The following is a 20,542-nucleotide window of genomic DNA, read 5'->3' on the forward strand; positions in this document are numbered from 1 at the left end:
AGTATCTAAGGTGACAGATGTGACAACTGAGGTAGCATAAGTATCTGGGTTTGGTCAAAGGCTAGGAGTTCAGAAGGACTACTGGGTCATTAAAGTGAAAGGATGCCTTTGGAAGTCAGACAGTAATTTTTACAGGTGCAGAATAGTAGAGGTAGAATCTGGATGTGACCAAAGCAGATACTTTAGAGCTTGAAAGTGTCCAAGGAAGGTCACTTAGCATATGACTTCAGCTAAAGGGATGGGGAACATCTGGGGTTTAGAAAGACATTTAGTCTCAGTAATTCAGAAAATTTTATGACACCAATTCATAGTACGTCAAACTTAATCTTACTGCTTCCAAAATAAAGCACATATTAAAAAAATTTATATCCTTTTTTCTTCTACAATACAATCCTCAAAGAGGCTCACAATTATCATTTAAAAATATTAATAATCATAAACCCAACACAATTTAAAAGGACAAGAAAACAGCAAGCATCATTGGGATAAACCAAAACTCAACTTTACCATCCTTTTGGTATGGTGCAATGTTGGAAGTGGCATCTGAGCAATTTGGGGAGGTGGATTACAAAAGCACCTAATTTTTCTTTTGAAAAGTTTTAATGTCCTTGTTGCAACTTACACTATACAATGAACATATACTGACAGCATTGAACTTTACCTTATAGAACAATTTAGTGGGTGCATCATATATACATGGATTCCAGCTTTGATCTGAAGTCTAAAAGACAAAAAGCAAGTTATTCTAAATAAGCACTACAGAATTATACAATGAGTTTACATTTAGTTCAAATGCATCATAAAGGAAAATAAATTTTTATTGTACAAAAGCACCTCTGAGCCTGGGATACCTCTCAGCAACAACCCACATTGTGTCTCTTGGGAAAGGTGATTCCTTGCTCCACACCACCTTTCAACAAGCAGATTCTCTATAATTAGAACATCCCATGTACTATGATTGCACAACTGTCACAGGTTGCCATTGGATTCTACTTTGGTGAAACTACTGGCAAGCAACACACTTCTCCTCCCCCAATATCCCCAACATTTTAAGAGCTTTGGGGGATGGGGGAACAGCTTATTTTCTGACTATTTTACAGCACAACACTATGCATCATTCAACTGCAGGACTTATTCCCAGATAAGACTATACAAGATTGCAGCCTCAGTGGCTTCCAAATGATTGCTACCTATGCCTAAATCTATCAGATTGGGTAGGCTATATTTTCAGACAGCAAGGGAAGAAAAGAAACACTCCAGCTAATAAAACACTCTCCAATGTCAATACACCTGCTGGCCACACTCCCCCTTTGATTGTATGTTTGAAAAGAGCAGTGCTCAACACATGGGCAGAGGGTCCCTCTCATAATATGGAGCACTACCTTTTTCAGACAAGCCCTATATGACCAGCAAGTGTGCTAGCATTGAGGTCTGTATCTGAAATGCACCCACCTACACCCCTCATATACTCAGCGAAAACATGGGGGTCACTGTTTGAAAACAACCAACGTAAGTTTAAAAAAAAAACAGCAGCTAGCAAAATCCACATTTTACAGAACATGATTTTCTTTAAAAACAGGGGTACTGTAATGGCACTTAAAACTCAAGTACCTGTAAACTAAGATTCTGAAGCGAGACACCAAATGACAATGGAATATTTTTGTTTGTGACCTGGAAACAGAAAAAATAAGGTAGAGATGGTCACTATAAACAAGACAACAATTTGCAACATATTGCAATAACTTATAGCTAGCCCCATAATAGCCACCTTACAGCAACTTATAGACACATAACTGTATTGCAAAATAGATTAGCATGCAGACTAGCCTTCTAAAAAGAGGGAAAATAATGTGACTACATCCTAATGTTAAGAGGGCTGAATTTGATGTTTCCTAGGTCCGTTGTATTTATTTTGAGGAAATTGATCACAATAGTTTGGCATTTGTGAAGTTCTTATTAAGTGCAAGAGAAAAAACTACTGAATTTTACATTTTAAAAAGCTATTTCCAGGAAACAAATGAGCAAAGACTGGAAGATCAATCTTGTCTCATCTGGAAGACTACCAGCTGCAAACCTCTTGGTTTCCTTTCCCTTGGAGAAAGAACTTTGCTTCAATTTCTCCAGGTTGGTTAGATTTTATAGGCTTACCATTTCTTGATTGCTACTGGCTTTATTGTAACATCTTTAAGGCTGTTTTAATGTTTGAGAATTTTTTCTTAATCTAAATTACTGTATATAATGTAAATTACTGTTTTACACGAGGTTTTTATAAGTCAAATTGGGTGCCCTTCGGGGAGAAAAACGGGTTACAAATTGAGCAAATAAATTTGACGCTGCAGAGCCAAGGACAACACCACTCCAATCCTTGTCACAGACACAGAACGAAACACTGCTTGACAACCTCACCATCTCCGTACCAGCAAAGGATGATCAGCCTTTCTGAAACCAGATCCAAATGACACTGCATTCAGACACTGTCGAGCTGATTTCCCTCCTAAACTTTGCCTTCACTTCCCTTCCTCTGTAAGTCTTTTGGATTGCAAGCCTGATGGCAGGGCCTGAAACTAGTCTGATTTTTATACAATGTCAACTTAATGATCTCCAAATGCATACTATTAAGGCTCTTATCCCACTGGCCCTGGAATTAACATAGGGAAAAGAGCAAACACATGTTTCTTTTGCCCAAAATGTTACAAAGCGGAAGAAGTGTTAATAAAAATTTTAAGCAAGAGAAACAGGTATGTGCAATCTTATCATTACAGCAGCAATGTTTACAGTTTCCTTGTAGAGTGAAAAATTTGAGAAAAGACATCAGTTATGCTTATAACTATTTACTCAGCTATTTCAAACACAAATACTTACATCATCTTCATATCGAATATGGATGTTGGAAATTTTCAATTGAAGATTTTTGATAACCTGAGTAATTAGCTTTTCTATGAAAGTATCTTGCTTCTCTTGTGCTTTATCTAAATAAAAGTACAAATAATGTCAGCATACAGACACTAAATGGATGAAAAACAACCAATGAAGTATAGCACTTTAATGCTATATATTGACTAAATCTGAGCAGTGGTACCCATAGTAGCATAGCTACTGCAGTTGACACACAGGGCAGATGATATTTTAAAAAAACCCTTCTCTATTTATAAAACACACACCCTACTTGCAACTGCCAATCTCCTCTCTATGGCAGCTCACTTGCTACCTCTTTCTTCCAAGGCAGCCTGGCTTGTTTTGAACCTGACACCCATGTCCACCGGTCCCATGTCTTCTAGGCTACCAGCACAGCTTCCAGGATTACTCAGTTTTAGCATGACTTCAGGCACTCCAGAGGACTCACCAGCCATGCCTGCAAACACAGTCACTCATGTCCTCTCTTTTCTGTGGCCGGCTGGCTTGTTTTGAAGCCAGTAACCACATCCACCAGCCATGTCTTTTCTGGGGTGCTGGCATAGCTTCCAGCATTGCCAGGCTCTAGCACACTTTCTAGTACAACTTTGGGTGTTCTGGAGGCCTTGCAGGTCACACCTGCCACCATGGCGGCTCCAGGACCACCACTACTTGCTGTCACCCAACGTGGCCACACACTGGTAGGGGTGAGGGAGATGATGCTGGCAATCCCTATGGCTGACGTTAAGGATGGACCCCCCCCCACCTCTTTGCTATGCTGCCAAGTCTGAGCAATATGAAGACAATACTTCACACACATGATTTGGTCTTTTTTGAATCTTTATACAGTACAATCCACATATCTAAGTTTAGAAACATACTGAGTTAAAAGCAGCTCTAAGGGTCAAACACTTTTACAATCCAAACCTATCTATCACCACCCCACAACTGCAAAGATGCCAAAATGGCTACCGGGGGGGCACTCTCAAAGGTTTCCTCTGAGCAAGGGAACATTTGTTCCTTCACCTGGGGGTAAGCCTCTGTGATGCAGGCAGGAATATTTGTACCTCCATGGCACGAATGGTTTTACCCACATGGACCCGCACTGCAGAACTGGGTCTGAGAAAGGGATTTGCTGCTACTGCTGCCACCCTCCTCCTGCCCCCATCATGGCCCACCTTTGTTCTGCAGTCTGCTGCTCTGATCCACCACTCCTCGCCACCCGGCCTGTCAGCGAGTCTTTGCAGATCTGTTGCCATGAAGGGGGGGGAAGGCTCTGGTCTCTTTGTCAATGTCTCTGTGCACTGTTCGAGAGGTTTTTGTGACTGCTACAAGGCAATCTACACTGGCGGAATGTTTATTCCACTAGCGCATTGTTTTTCAAACTGTGGGTTGGGACACACTAGGTGGGTCGTGAGCCAATTTCAGCTGGGTCCCCATTCATTTCAATATTTTATTTTTAATATATTAGACTTGATGCCACCATGGGATGTGACTGCATTTGGAGAGATCTGTACTTCTGACAGGCTACTATGTATATGCCTTTAACATGATAGTTAATGGGGCTTACTTCTGGGTAAGTGTAGTTATGATTGCAGCCTAGGATTGGTAAAAATTTTCCTGCTTGATTATGTCACTTCCGGTCATGACATCACTTCCGGTGGGTCCTGACAAGATTCTCATTCTAAAAAGTGGGTCTCAGTGCTAAATGTGTGAGAACCACTGCACTAGCATATGAGCCTAATAGGACTGGGTTGTTAATGTGTTTTGGCCCTATGCTGCATCAGATACAATATGGAGCACACATTCATTTATTTAAAAAAAAAACAGATCCTGGCTCTCCCCTTGCAAACAAAGTGAACAAGGCCCAGCGCAATAATACAAAATACAGTAAAATATAAAACCCCATTACCAATAACACAGTGTCACAAAGACTTACTGAGGGAGTAATAATAATAATAATAAACTTTATTTATATCCCGCCCTTCTCCCCGAAGGGACCCAGGGCGGCTTACAACATATTAAAAACATAATTTAACCGCAAATAAAAACATATTAAAAACACATTAACAAATACCCTTTAAAAACGTAGTCAGATAAAAAGTCAGATAAAAAGAGCAAAACGCAGTAAATCATAGAGGAATCAGGCCTGTAAAAATACTAAAAGATATAGAAAAGATGTTTAAAAAGGCCATGAACTCAGAAGGCTTCTTTAAACAAAAAGGTCTTCGGGCCTCGCCGAAAAGTCTCAAGAGAGGGAGCCATTCTCAAATCAAGGGGAAGGGAGTTCCATAATGTTGGTGCCACTACTGAGAAGGCCCTATTTCTTGCTGCCGCCCCACGTACCTCCTTAGGCGGTGGCACTTGTAAAAAGGCCTTCTCCGATGACCTAAGAGGACGAGCCAGATTGTACGGAAGTAGGCGATCTCTGAGATACCCTGGCCCAGAGCAGTATAGCAGTAAAGCTCCCTCAAGGTTTGAGAACCACTGCCACAGAGGATTCATGTAGATGTTGAACAACATAAGGAACAAGAACAATCCCTGAAGTTTCCAGAGGTCAAAGGCCATGGCTCCAAGCATGAATTCCCCCAATACCACCTTCTGAGGTCTGACAGCCACAAAAAAAATGGAACCACCACAGAACAGCGCCTCCAAGGTTCAACATGGCCAACCACCCCAGAAGGATACCATGGTTGATGGTGACAACGGCCACTGACAGGGCCAGCAAGATGGGGAAGGATTCCCCTTGCCTAGTCACCAACATAACTCATCCACCTAGGCAACCAAAGCTGGCTCTGTCCCAAAACCAGAACTTCATTTAAAATGGAGGCAGAAATCAGTTTCATCCAGAAACTGTGGAGTTAGGACACAGCTACCTGCACAATTACCTTGTCCAAAATCAAGAGTTTAGAGATTGGCTGATAATTTTCCAGTACAGTAGAAACCAGGAAAAGATTTTCAATAGGGAGAGAACAACCAGTTTTAAAGCCACTGGTACCACCCCCTCCCACAATGATGAATTTAGAACCATCCAACTTCACTCAACCAGTCGTCGTTCTCCCCCCCCCCCCCAAGCCTGATTGAATAAGCCTTAATGGGCAAGGGTCAGGCAGACATGTAACTGGCAATGCAACCCTCAGAATCCTTTCAACATTCTCAGACAGAACAAGGAGACAAAAATCTAACTGATACTGAGGGAATATTGAACAGAACTGCTAACACAGCATCCAAGTTGTGACAGATGCGAGTTATTTTATCAGTGAAGTGTCTAGCAAGACAAAGCAAGTCCACACAACCTGGAACAGCTCAGCTAGATGGCTCTCCACCAATGCAATGGTGACAGAGAAACCTCCATCATCACCATGGAATAGGCTCTAAAATTGGTTCTTCTCTATGATCAGTAGAATTCACTATTAGTTTTCCACTACCATCATTCTAGGCATCTACCCAATTGTTTCCTCGCACAGAAAACCAATTGTTTCCTCGCACAGAAAACAGAAAACTCCCCAGGAAACTAAGGACCCATTTTTGTCTACAGCAAGGCAGAAGCCATTCAGGAGCAATCTCATGTACAGCCCTAGACACCTCCCCATTCCAGGGGTTCTAAAAGTGTGCATGCCTTAGGGCATCTTGGCACATTCACAGGGGCACCATTTTTCATTGGAAGCCAGTCATGATTGTAGCAAATTGGCTGCTAGCTGCCTCCCTGTGTGTGTATGTGCACATTCACACACTGCTTAATTTACTGACTGTGCTAGAGAAGAAAGCACAGGTGGAAAGGCAAGGTACGTTTTTACTGGTCTGGAGAGACTCTGCCTTCCCATATCCCTGCACAATAACCTTTCTGAGATGCAGTGACCAGAACTGTACACAATACTCCAGATGTGGTTTTAACACTGATTTGCACAATGGCATAACAATATTGGCTGTTTTATTCTCAATCCCTTTTTAATGATCCTGAGCATGGAATTGGCCTTCTTCACAGCCACTGCACATTTCAACACTTTCATCAAGCTGTCCACTAGTATGCCCCAGAGGGCAGGCCGGAGAAAAGATTGTTCCAGGAGGGGGAGGGGGACAGAGGCAGACTGTCACCAAATCTTGTGCCCCCTCCTGAACCAGAAAGCCTGACACGAGCCTCCCTGGTTCTGCACCTACTAAATAGCAGACACAGATCCGAACAGACCCATTGCAAGTCACAGATTTCAACTAGAGATAAGGAAAAGTGATTTTGCTTACCCTGATGAGACTCCAGTGGCTGCCCCAGGCCCACAGGATGCGGCAGTGACCATTTCGGTGTCACTGCTCCTAGTGGCAGCCCTGGGGCTTAAGATTAGGCTCTTATTTCAGAGTAGACATGCACAGGACTGCACTGTAAGCCTGCAATTCTATCTGGGAGTAAATTCCATCTAACTCAGTGGAACAATTCCGAATACATCTACATAGGTTTACACTGCATATTTATCACCCAGAGATTTAGACTTCCATTCCCATACATAAAAATGAGATATTAGATTTCACTATACCTTTGTCAGCAATCTTCTGCTTTGCATCTTCTATTCTTTGCAGTTCCTTTTGCTTTGCTTCCAACTGTTGTTTTTCTTCTTTCTCAGCATCATATTTAATACCTGACAAAATTGATATATTTAATGCATTACATCTTGAAGACCACAGTAAAGACAAACTGAAGAAATACACAAATTATTTCTTAATTAAGCCAAAAGACTTATATCCTATAAAAGCAATGAGAGCTAAGATATGGTCACGTATTAGTAAGAAGCCTGACATGACATGGCTTCTGAACTACAGAATAAGAACAAGTAGCTACACTTTATACTACTTCACATTTGTGCTTTAGGGCATGCATTCTTGTAGTACGTGAAAAATTACTGTTCTCATTCTTCAAGAATGAACTATTCTTTTCAACTTCTTCCCCATTTATTATGACATTAATTTATGATTAGGAATGATGGCTTTATAAAGGCGATTTATGGCTTAGGGCTGGATTACCTGAGGAACTGCCTGGAAAAGCAGAGTATAATAAGAATAATAAAATCATTCTCACAGAATCACACTATAATCAAGACTTCCAGATAAGCTGTCAAAGAAGTGCATGTTCTTCCCATTCATGATGCATTCATGATGCATGCATTTAGTTATGAAGTAATATGCTGAGCTATTCTTCATACCAACCCAAAAAAGAATTGTTCTGTGAGTCATGCCTCTTCCACTAGTACTCACAACGATGTGAGATATCAGTGAAGAAAAATACCAGTTATATAGCTACTTCGGAATCTCTCCCTGGCCTTCCACTGTCAGCCCCAACAGACCTGTTCTAAATCTTTTTCTGTAATTCATTTCCTAAGTTCAGTGTAGATACAACACAATCCTGGGTTAACTAAACAGAAGCAAATTATTAAACAGAACTTAGGAGCAACCCCAGGTTCATTGTAACTGCACTTAACAATGCTCAGATGCAACAACAAAACCTGGTTCATGGATAGAAGGCAGTAGCAGACAACTCTGTGGCTATATGACCCAAGGTTGTCTGCACAAAACCCTAAACTCTGGACAACAGTGAACATTACTCGCTTTAAAATATGCTTATAGTGTCATCTTGGCCCAGGGAGACTCATTAAGGCAAAACCTTTAAATATTTGTTATAGAACATACTGACACACTGCAGGGCAGAACTGTTGCAATTATACCAAATACAATTTGATTTTGTTTTGCAGAGTAACATTACAATAAATAATTTTATCAGTCTTCTCTCTTAATACACTTACTGGCTGTAGGCACTATAAGCAAGTAAACACCATCTAGAACAGCTTCAACTGGTTGAGTATAAAGGTTTTTCCATGGAATTTGCAAGTTCAGGTTGCCTACAAATACAAAAGGATAAAAAAGAATTATTTTGCCTATTCACCTATCAAGTTCTTTCCAAGGACCTAGGATAGGCAGTTGTTTTTTTGTTGTGACACCACAAATATCACTGTAGTATGTACACTGTACATACTAGTAAGGCAGCCTTTTGCAATTGACTGAAATAAATGTGCTCAAGCTGGTGGTGTTCACGCACTTTCCCAGGTGATCCAGGAAAGCATCCAAGGCCCCTATGATAATTGGTATTACTCTTGCTTTCCTGTGCCACAGTCTTTCAATCTCTTTTTGCAGGTCTTTATACTTGGCTATTTTCTCCACTTCTTTATTTCCTATTCTACTGTCATCAGGTATTGCAGTGTCTACTATCCACTTTCTTATCCTTCTTGTCAATGATGGTTATGTCTGGCGTGCTGTGTGACAGATGCTTGTCAGTTTGTATTCTACAATTTCAGAGCACTTTGACTTCTTCATTCTCTACTTCTTTATCAATTTTCTGGTTCCATCAGTTGTTACTTGCAGGAAGTTTATACTTTTCACACGTGTTCCAGTAAATTATTAAGAACATAAGAACAGCCCCACTAGATCAGGCCATAGGCCCATCTAGTCCAGCTTCCTGTATCTCACAGAGGCCCACCAAATGCCCCAGGGAGCACACCAGATAACAAGAGACCTGCATCTTGGTGCCCTCCCTAGCATCTGACATAGCCCATTTCTAAAATCAGGAGGTTGCACATACACATCATGGCTTGTAACCCATAATGAATTTAAAATAGGTTTTAAAATGGCATCTCTCTATCCACTCTATTCTTCCTGTGCATAATTTTTATGCTAATCCCATGCACATTGTTGCAACTTTGTTGTGTCCTTCTTTGTAGTCAGTCTGCCTAATCTTGAAGCAGCTGACCAGGTGGTCCACAGTTTCATCAGCATCTTTACACAAGCAGCATTTGCTATCTGTAGATGTTTTCTCAATTTTGGCTCTATATACATTCATTCTTAGCGCCTGATCTTGGGCAGCCAAAATTAATTCCTCTGTAGGCTTCAATCTATCTGTTCTTAGCCAGCTACAGGCTCTGTTGTTGTCAGACTTTCCTGAAATTTCTTCTGTGTACTGGACATGGAGGGCTCTGCACTGCCATTTCTCTTTCCTGATCTTTATTTGATCTTTTTTATAAGCCAGTTTTGTTGTTACTGTATCACTGTCCCTAGTATTTAGTGTGTTTTCTTGACAAATCAGCTTCAATGTATTTTTTTCCACTATCCTTTACATATTCTTGCATGCCCTTTTCTCTTAAAATTTGGTGCATTTGTAACAACCCAAGCTCACCTCTGCTTCTGGGTAAATAAAGTCTATCAACGTCCCTGCATGAATGTATGACATAATTCATTGTCTTCCTGTCTGACACTTCTAACTCAGCCTGAATCCAGTCTACTATGCCAGTTGTGTATCTTATGACTGGAATTGCCCATGTGTTTATTGCTCTGATGGCATTTCCTGCACTAAGTTGGGATTTTAAGATCTTCTTCACCCTTGTGATATATTCATTACTAATCTTCCTTTTAATTTCTGCATGTTTAATTGTTTTCGCCTGAAGAATGCCTAAATACTTGTAGTGATCTTTTTCCAAACACTTGACGTTGTTTGTATATGGCATTTCAATTACATCGGTTATCACCACTGTTCCCCTGTTGATAGTTAGGGTTGAGCATTTGTCTAATCCAAACTCCATTGCTATATCTTGGCTATATATTCAGACACTGTTTAACAGTGATTCTAATTCAGATGGTGATTTTCCATATAGCTTTAGATCATCATAGGAAAAGCAGGAAAGCTTTTGGGAGATGTTTTAGATGTTGAATAACCCAAATCTGTTTTGTTTAGCAGTGCTGATAGAGGAATTAACAAGATGACAAATAACAGTGGTAACAGTGAGTCACCTTGAAAAATCCCTCTCCTGATGTTAACACCCAACCTATCCCCACTGAGCAGCATCAAATGCTTCTTCCATTTTTCCATTGATCTTTGCACAAATTGACATTTACTGATGCCTGTTATTTCTATTATTATTATTTCAGTATTTATATATTGCCTTTCTCACTGATTCTCATAATGAGTGAGAGTCTTACAGACTCAAGGAGGTTCACATAGACAGGTTATCACCAAACTCATTTTTTACAAATGGAGTTTTTACAATTATTGTTGTATGAGAAGCTCATAGAACCGTTCATTTCCAGATGTATCTCATCACAGTTTGGTTATCTTCCTATTCAGTTTCAGAACCTTTATTGACATGACACACACATACATAATCAATTCGCAGGCTTGAAGAATAATAATGATTCCTTAAATGTTAGGCGATACAATCCATTTCTCTACTGACTGAGCTACTATGTTAGGTTATCATTCATTTTGCTGTTATACTTTCTGAGCTTCCAGCAGGAGCAGCTACAAATCAGCCAAGCAGTTATTCATTCTTGGCAGCCTACACTCTTCTGCCTTCTTATGACATTTTTACATGTGTGTAACTATTAAATGTTAAAGCATTTTTGTTTAAAATTATTATTACTCTCATGATAGTTTAGTTTGCAGGGCTAAGTTTCTAAAATGTATATTTAATTAACTAAAATAGCAATCCTATACACACTTTTCTGATAGTAAATCCCACTGAACACAATGGGGCTTACTTCCAAGCAGACATGCATAGGATTGTGTTGCATGAAAAATTAACAGCCTACTATTCTTATGGAACTTCTGACATGATTGGATATCCTGAACTCATTTCAGCCTCTGCTCTGCTCTCTTATTCAGAGTTTAAAATCTCCTGAAAGAACTGACCAACCTTGGCAAGACGGATGTCTACTAAGTCACTTTTCTTTGTTTTTTCATATAAATCTGCAACAGTCCAATACTACATAAGTGCACACGTGGCAATGCAGCAGCCCCAACGTAGCACTCACTGCACCCCACAGAGGGAGTTTCAGCCTCTAGAGGCCTCCTTGGGACATGGAGAACATTTGTTCTTGTTCCAGGGTAAGCCCATGCCAATTACCAGGTCTACTCTGGTTCAAGTCTATATGAACCAGGGTTGGGGCACTGAGGTCAGGAAGGTTTCAGTGTGCACCAAAACCACCCCTTCCCCCATCCCAATCTGCCCTCCCTGCTGCCCAGTTCTGCCCATCCCCTCACCTGCAGCAACCTACCAGTGCTAGCAGGTATCCAATGTCTGCTGATGCAAAAAGAAGGCAACTTGCTGTTTGTTGTGTGGCGGCCAGGCTGCATGCACTGCTGGGTCACATTTTGTGACAGGTGGAAAGCGCCTTACACTACCGGAACACTTGGTCCAGCAGCATAAGGCCCAGATTGTTCAGGCCATAAATGTGTGATGTTAACATTTGAGGTGTAACCCTTGTCTGAAACAAACACACATTCTCATAGTCTAGAGACTCATAGTGGTAGAAATATAGCCAGAAGCACAAATATTCAGAAAAGCACACTGACAGATTAAAAATATTCTAAATAAAGTTTAGAAGCTTTGTTCAGAAAATCAGTATGAAAATGACGTAATTATTAGCCATACAGTTGGACCTCGGTATCCACATGCATCTGTTCTCAGACACCTGCAGATACCAAAACCCACAGAAAAAAAGTCCATTAGGCAAGTTAGCAACTATTCAAGCACAGCCGACAACAAATTCTGAGACTCCAGAGTTTGATAAAGTAGCTGGCTTTCACTGACCTGAAGTCAGCTATCATTTATTTCAATTTAATATCATGTAAGAAAATAATCAACTCCATATTGAAAATGACAGGCTTGTATTAAACACATATTACAATCTTCAGTTCCAATTTATTCTTGAATAAACATGTTTACAATTGTATTGCATACATAGAATCATAGAGTTGGAAGGGGCCTAATAGGTCATTTAGTACAACCCCTGCCTTAGGCAGGAAATCCTCTTAGAACATCTCCAACAGGTGCTTGTCGAGCCTCTGCGTGAATATCTCTAGTGAGGAAGAGTCCACCACATCTCTCACTGCAATCTGTTCCACTGCCGAACTGCCCTGATGGTCAGGAATTTTTTCCTGATGTCTAATCGAAATCTCCTCTCTTGCAGTTGTACCCATTTGTTCTAGTTCTACTTTCAGAGACAGCTGAGAATAAATTATTCCCTTCTTCCATATGACAGTCCTTTAGGTATTACATTATAACTATTATCTACCTATTCCAGCCAAGAAAAGTAAACAAATACATTGAATTATTTTGTATGTATGTAATAGTAAAACAAGAGCAAACCAGAAATAATTCAATGTCAAGCCTTTAGAAATATAGTTTTAAAATATAATAATTGTTTATCATAGCATAAGACAGCAAAATCCAAACTTACCAATGTGGCCTGCTTTAACTTTAAATGGTACATCAAACTGATACTGTAATAAAATGTTTAAACACATGTTATTTCAGTAATAGAATAATGATTTTAACAGCCCAAGACCTTACATGCACTCACTGCATTTTCTGTTAATTTCAGCATCTCAATACAAAGTCTGTAATATTGCATAAATAAAAATATTTGTGTACACACACACACAGGTTGAGTCTCATTATTTGCGAGGGTTCCATTCCAAGAACTCAGTGGATAGCAGAAAAATGCACTATAGCAAATCAATTTAAAAAACAAAGTCTCTTTGTTCTGGTGACTTAAAAACAGCCTTGCTGACCTTTGTAATGCACACAGAATCAGTCTTTCTCCAGGAACTTAGGCTTCACTAGGAGACAGCAATCCCTCCCTTCACCAGGAGCCCCAGCAAGGGGGAAAGACCGGAGAAGGTGATAATTGCTGCCATTTAGCCTTCTTTTACCTGCTCAGGGGGAAGGGAGGAGTGAAGCCTGCAGAGAGAATGATTGGTGGATTGTCAGCAGGTTGCCCTCTCTGGCATTATTAAACAACTGTTTTCCTTTAAAGGGCCCTTCTCATCAGCTTTGAGATAGAAAAATCTGTGGATACTTAGATTATACCTGTAATCACTTGCATGACTGTCTCTCTGCAACAGTAAAAACCAGTTTTTTAAAACTGTGATCTTAAAGGGGTGCATTTTTTCCCTTCTCCAGGGATCAGCACATTCCTTCTCGTTTGCAGGGGGCCATTTGTGTTGAGACAAATTCGTGTATAAAAAAATCAGTGTATAACAAGGCTGGAACTGTATTTATATTTGTGTGTGCTTGTTTGTGTGTGTGTGCGCATGTGTGCACACACAAAAATATATATGTATATAAATATAAACATATATTTGTATATCTACAGTGCACTGGATAGCAGTGTCATCCCAAAAGCTGATGAACTGGCCTGCACTGATTGGCAAGTTGAGGGGGCAACAAACTGACAAGCATCCCACATCTGTCATAGATTAACAGATTCTGTGCAGATATCATGCTGAGGGGGAAGGGGATAGTGTGGGGCGAGGGTCAGTGAATACAGAGCCTTTGCCCAGTGGTTCCCAAATTTACCAGGCTCATGCTGCCCCACAGCCTCTTCTTCCTGGCTTAGCCAGGTGCTATCATCTTGGATTGTACAAAATCTCTTGCAAGCCAAGATGGTGATGCCCAAATCTCATGAGATCTTGCCTGATCCAAGATGGCGACACCCAAATTTTACATGATTTGGGCACCGCCATCTTGAATCATGCAAGATTTTGCATAATTCAAAATGGCAGCACCCAGGGGAGCCAGTCGGGGCCACCAGGGACATCCCACAATGCTCCTATAAGTGCGCTGTGGCACCCCAAGACGCCGTGATAAAAAATGTTGGAACTTCTTCCTTTGCTCTTTATGAGCATTCACCATGCACAGTTGTAATGTCATACACACATCATATCACATTGTGTTAGAAAGAGCTAAGGCTTACTACCAGAAATCTTTGACACAAATGCCTGAGCAGAATAGCAATCTACCATCTGGGGAACCTGCAAACCATTTGCCAAATGGGATTGTATGTCAAAGAGAAGGGTTCCAAAATCAACCCAGATCCAAGTCTTTAAAAAATAAAATTTAAATATCTTAAGAGCAGTGATTTTGATTCACTCAAAGAATTTTTCAATTCTAGTGGCTACCTTCAAAGGGTAAAACCCAATCCCAAAATGTTTTGGGATGCAGGGTATTTTAGGCAAAAACAAACACATTGGGTGTTTTTGCCCAGAATGCCTGTATAAATCTCATATGTATAATAAATGGTTTGGCCGTCATCAACAGGCTTAGGCTTGCACAATGCCTCCTCCACTTCATCTCTCCTCCTTGACTTTCTCATTTGCAGAAAATCCATAGTTTGCTCAGTTTGGCTGAAATGGCAAACCATGAATTGCCATGAACCTGAACATCAGGGAGAAAACTGAGAAAATTGAATCATGAAAGGGGAAAGAGAAATAAAAGCGCAAGCCCAAAACATATCCCTGTTGGCTGAACTGGGTCAGAATGTACATACAATGAAACAGCAGTTCTAAAAACCAAACTAGATGTTACTTTAAGCACACAACTGAACCTTGCAGTGTGGGGGGAGGGAACCCATGATCCCAATATTAAATGAGTTTTTTCTCAGCTTTTAAAATTGTGAAAGGTTTTCACAATTTGTGAAAGGCTTTCTCCAAGGAAAAATTTTATTCACACGTACTGTGTTGTTTACTTATTTCCTGCTTTGGAAAAGATGGTCATTGCTGAGACAGTAGGGACAGATGGTAGAAAAAGCCTGGGGGGGCAAAGCTCAAAACATTTGAGAAACGCTGAGCAATGTGCATAATTACTTGCTTGATGACAATTTTCATTTCAATAATCCAAAATCAACTTTCACAATAGTAAATTATACTGCATTTTTGCTAATATTGTATTTTTGAACTTACCAGTGCATTTTCTTTTATTTCAAGATTCTTAAGTGCTACTGCTCCTATTATGAAAAAAACATAAAATTGTAATTTAAAAAAAACTATCTTGCTTTACAAAGTTCACTGAAAACAGGAATAATCTCTCTGTACTGTCTATTAGGGTATATAGCTATAATGAATATAAGTATGCCTAAAGGTCAACCTAACAACCTTCCAGACTAACCTTACCTTTGTTATTAGGAGCTAGAAACATGTTACATCTTCTCCTTATCAATCCCTCTGGAATGTGATAATTTTACCTTTCCAAATAAACACTGTTGTTTGCAGAGTTGGCAAAGTATGCTTATGGGATTTTAAAAATGTTATTTCCTTTCCTTGACTCACGGCACAATTCTAACCAACATTTACGTCAGTGCAGCTACATGCCTATGGTTTCACAAAAGCACGTAAAATGCTCTACAACACCCTGTGAGTAATGAGTGTCAGCAGGAAGGCCTGCACTGCCCCACTGGTGTTAGACTCAAATGGAGCGCCCAACAGAGCAGGTAAGTGCCCACTGGGCAGCACAGGGATGGTGGGAGGGTAGAACAGGACAAGGATGAGTGTAACAGGGAGGGGAGGAGATGGATCAGGCCTGGGAGGGGCAGAATCAGTTGCAGCAGTGCATGCCATATCCCGTTACCCCAACCCAGCTTGAAAACCCAACATGTGGTTTCTAGGACTTGCATGAGTAATTGTGTTGGCATGGATACATGAAGCTCCACTACACAGGCTTGGGCTTTATCCGAGGTAATGGGCAAATGCCCACTTACATTGAGGAGACCTCCAGCCTGCTCCTTTCCAATGCTGGATACAGCATGGGCCAAGCAGCCCCGCTGCTCAGGCACTGCTTAGAATTGGGCTGCCTGTCTCATTAATTTACCCATTTTAGGGAATCTGAGACAATGAATGTGTATCACCCAAAGTGGATAAAAGTTGATTTTTTAAGAAATTAAAAACCAGATTTTAGTTTACTGTTTTAGTTAACTATGTTTCTCTTTTTAAAAATAATCTGGTTTTACATTCAATCTGACTTGATAAAAACATAAAATCCCTTAAATACTATAAACGTATCATCTTCTTACAAACTACCAAAAAGCTGTTCTCTTTAAGAAGAAAGGCGGGAAAGAAAGTCTTCACAAGTCATCAGACAAAAGTTAATGTCCAGTAATATTCAATAGTCCAGAATTCAGTACACCAGCCACACTGGATAGTGTGGCATCAAAACTGTCCAGGAGTGCTTCCAGTTCACAACTGCACTCCCAACCTCATCAGCCCTTGCTCAGGAACAGTCACATCTAGTTTGCAAATGGAGTCACCAAGACATGTTGCAGAAGCCACTCAGGAACAACCCAAGAAGCTTGATAGTAATGTAAAGTGTGCAGGAACCTCGTCACTGTAATAACTGGGATAGTTGATCTGGGGACCATCAAGGGCAGGACAGTACCGCCTGATAGTCTGATACTCCTGATAACCCAACACCATCCAAGCCCCTGATTGCTAGATTTTCTTTTAATATTATGGCTTAATACCAAAGGCCAGAGTCTGATAAACCAGTACAGATACCATCTGCAGATCCAACTTGGTGATCTTCTACTCCCATTTAGTGCCTAATTACCTGATTGCAAGTAATCAGTAACCCCTGCTAAATGGGTAAGAGGCACTTTTTAAGTTGGGTGCTCTTCTTTTATTTAGCGGGGGGGGGGGGAGAGTAAGTGGCCCTCCTCAGTCCAGCACTGTCGTTTCTCGTGGCTGTCTTGGTGCTGCTGTTCTTTTGCATCTTTTTAGATTGTGAGCCCTTTTGGGACAGGGAGCCATTAGTTGTTTGTTTGATTTTCTCTGTAAACCGCTTTGTGAACTTTCCGTTGAAAAGCGATATATAAATACTGTTAATAATAATAATAATTCAGAGTTGCTACTCTAATTATAAAAATGTACAACTATCTACCAGCAAAGTGCCGGAGTCCCGAGTAGATTCGTGAGTCTCCAACCCCCTGACCTGAGTCAACTTGCAACTCATAATGAGCAGCCATTGCGACTCTTTCCGATCTGCTGTAAAATCACTTTTGACTCGAGTCTGAGGCATTACAAGGAACAATTCTTGGCTCAAATCAGGTGTGGCCAAAAAAAATAAAAAAATCACACACATGCACACAACATGTGCATGTACTTTCAATCTGTACATTCTGTACAGATCTGTACAGTACAATCTGTACTTTCAATCTGTATTTTATTAATAAGGGTTCTGTTTGACTTGACATCATCAGGTTATTGTGACATGTTGATTAAACCACATTTCCAGACAGGCAAGCTGTTGAGACTACTTTGTTGACACAACTGGCAAAAATAACTATTTTTGCATTCTAAAAGGATTTAGATAAATTCTGGACTCTACAAAAAAACGTAGGATATTTTTGCCCCCAACATTTAATTCCTGTTGTCAATTTTATGTTTCCTTCCAAGATTATTATCATCCTCTAAATATTGAACTTTTCTAAATTCTTGTCAACTCCAAGCCTCAACCAACCAATACTAACCAATACTGATAGTAATGACTAGAGTGTAGTCTAGTCATGACTAGACTGCTGCGTTTGCTACTTGAAGTAGAGACCAGAAATATTGCCAACGCTGACAGTTTTAAGACTGAGCATAACCCCAACCATGCCAAGTTCAGAAGTGATCATAGCGACATTCTGCCTCATACTTGGGGAAGGAGTGGCGCTGGTAATACGCATGAACTCTGGTAGCTAGCAAAGCAAGCCCTAAAGAAAAAAAGTGCTCAAAAGGAATAGAAATCTATTAGCTTTACTCTGGGATTATTTCAAATCATCAGTAACTACTGTTTGGTGTAAAGAAAGTGATAGGATGGCGACAGGGTCTCAGTTAGGGTACAGCATCAACTCATGTTGACCTATGCTTCTTTGAGTGTGGTGAAGTCACCTCACAGCTGTTCTGGTTATCATATGGTCAGTAATGGTATACCTACGATTATAACTAGCAGATCTGAGGAAATGGTACACAAAACCTTCAACTCCGCCTCTGACTCCACCTAAAATTGCTTCCAACCCCACAGCCCTGGTTCCAATTGCAACAAGTTGTTGAGTTGTTCAAGTGCCTCTTAGTACTGGCAGAATGCCAGAATGCCAGAACTAGAATGCTAGTTCTGCCAGCAGGACAGTCCAATAGGATTGGGTTGTTAATAAACATATTGAGATTACCAGATAATTCTAATCCAGCTACTTAGAGTTGATTAATGTGGGCAGAGACTTGGATCTGTTCAAGGAAGGAGCATATATGAATACAGGGCTAAATTGAGGTTCAAGCTGCAGTGAACACTATGGATCAATTTTAAGCAAGCTATATGTGGTAAAATACACAAAAGAAAAGAACATACTTTTTTCAGCTTCTTAAGCAATGTATCAACACAGTTACTTTCTTCTATACATTAGTACATACATTTTGCTGTTTGCTATACATTAGGACAGCATTGATCAAACTGTGGGTTAGGACCCACTTGGTGGGTCATGACCCAATTTCTGGTGGGTACTGAAGAGCCTCCAATGAAATTACAGGGAAGGGAAAGATCAGATAACAAATTGCCTCAAGCCCTGAGGCTATTCAAAAATCAGATACTGCTAACTGCCCTGCAAAGGGCTGAACTCCTGCAGTTTGCAAGACAGCTGCAAGACAGTTTGCAAGAGTAGCTACTTAGTGTTTTCCTTACTCATGAGACATCCATGAGTTTTTTGTCACAGAATATCCAAGTAGCTTTTTTTTAGTCCACGAGTCCCAAATCTTTATTTCATATTTATAATTGCTTATAAACAGGTAACAAAGCTGTGAACTTATTTAAAAAGAAAGCCTTGGCCATGAGAGAACCTCATTTGAGCTGCTGATTGAACCTGCTTCTCACGGCTCCTTTACCTGCAGAGAGCATCCCTGATCTTTGGACAGAAATCGCATGAATCCAGCAGCCCACCACTTCCTTTCCTTGTTTCTAGCCAGGGTGACCCACAACTCCTTCTCCTTTGGCAGTGTTTTTACAACTTGCCAAATGTACAATGTGTGCATTTCACCACTACCCCACTTTCCTTCTTTTGCCCATGTCTCTCCCATTCTTTACTGCAAATGGTCTTGTTGTGGTTCCCATAAATTGAAGTGTGGGTTAAAAACATAGTGATGCACTTGACTGACTGCCATTCAATGAGTTGTTCAGATTGATTTCATTTAATGTAACTAAATGGCTCCCCTTTCTGGCTTTGGCCAGGGTTGGTTGGTAGCCCTTGATGACCACAATCAATTAGTGGCACTGTCAATAAATTCAGGGGTGAATTTCTCTGTACGGTTTTTCTGTAAACTGCTTTGTGAACTTTTTGTTGAAAATCGGTATATAAATACTACTGTTATTGTTGTTGGGTGAGGCTCCTGTCAAAGCCAGGGAGGAGAGAGACAATTTTTGAAGAGAAGTTCCCAGCTTGAGGGACCCTGTCTTCCTGGGTAAAGACAGAACTTAAGAATGAGGGGGGAAAACTTCCCTGTGAAAGTTGGGACTGGTGTGCCATGTGAAGCATCTGGACTAGGAGGTTTTCTGCCTCAGAGAGGCAAGCCCTCAGGGAGGAACTCCCACCCCTTTCAGTGAGCAAGTGCTGCTGGGATACCTGCAGACACAGGAAGTTTGACAGATGACTGGCAGCACAGGAGAAGGGACTAGAGTAGCTTTTGCCATGAAGATACCCCCAGGTTGCAATGAGCATTCTACATGGGGCGACTCCCATGGACAGATGCATTTTGCATTAGAACAGGGGTGTCCAAAATTTTTGGCAGGAGAGCCACATCCTCTCTCTGACACTGTCGGGG

General features: G+C 40.6%; 1 protein-coding gene across 2 annotated transcripts in view; it reads right to left on the bottom strand.

Moving 5' to 3' along the window:
• The window catches only part of VPS13A (vacuolar protein sorting 13 homolog A), a 195,267-nt gene that overhangs the window by 162,092 nt on the left and 12,633 nt on the right, over positions 1-20,542 (bottom strand). For both annotated transcript variants that reach the window (XM_066617808.1, XM_066617807.1), the window contains exons 2-8: positions 15,665-15,708; positions 13,162-13,204; positions 8,679-8,774; positions 7,419-7,520; positions 2,863-2,969; positions 1,612-1,671; positions 662-721 (exon numbers count right to left, since the gene is read on the bottom strand). In XM_066617808.1, the coding sequence (XP_066473905.1) occupies positions 662-721; positions 1,612-1,671; positions 2,863-2,969; positions 7,419-7,520; positions 8,679-8,774; positions 13,162-13,204; positions 15,665-15,708 (512 nt within the window). The remainder of the gene's footprint in view (positions 1-661; positions 722-1,611; positions 1,672-2,862; positions 2,970-7,418; positions 7,521-8,678; positions 8,775-13,161; positions 13,205-15,664; positions 15,709-20,542) is intronic.

The sequence above is a fragment of the Tiliqua scincoides genome, chromosome 2 (assembly GCF_035046505.1).
Source record: "Tiliqua scincoides isolate rTilSci1 chromosome 2, rTilSci1.hap2, whole genome shotgun sequence".
Classification (NCBI taxonomy): domain Eukaryota; kingdom Metazoa; phylum Chordata; class Lepidosauria; order Squamata; family Scincidae; genus Tiliqua; species Tiliqua scincoides.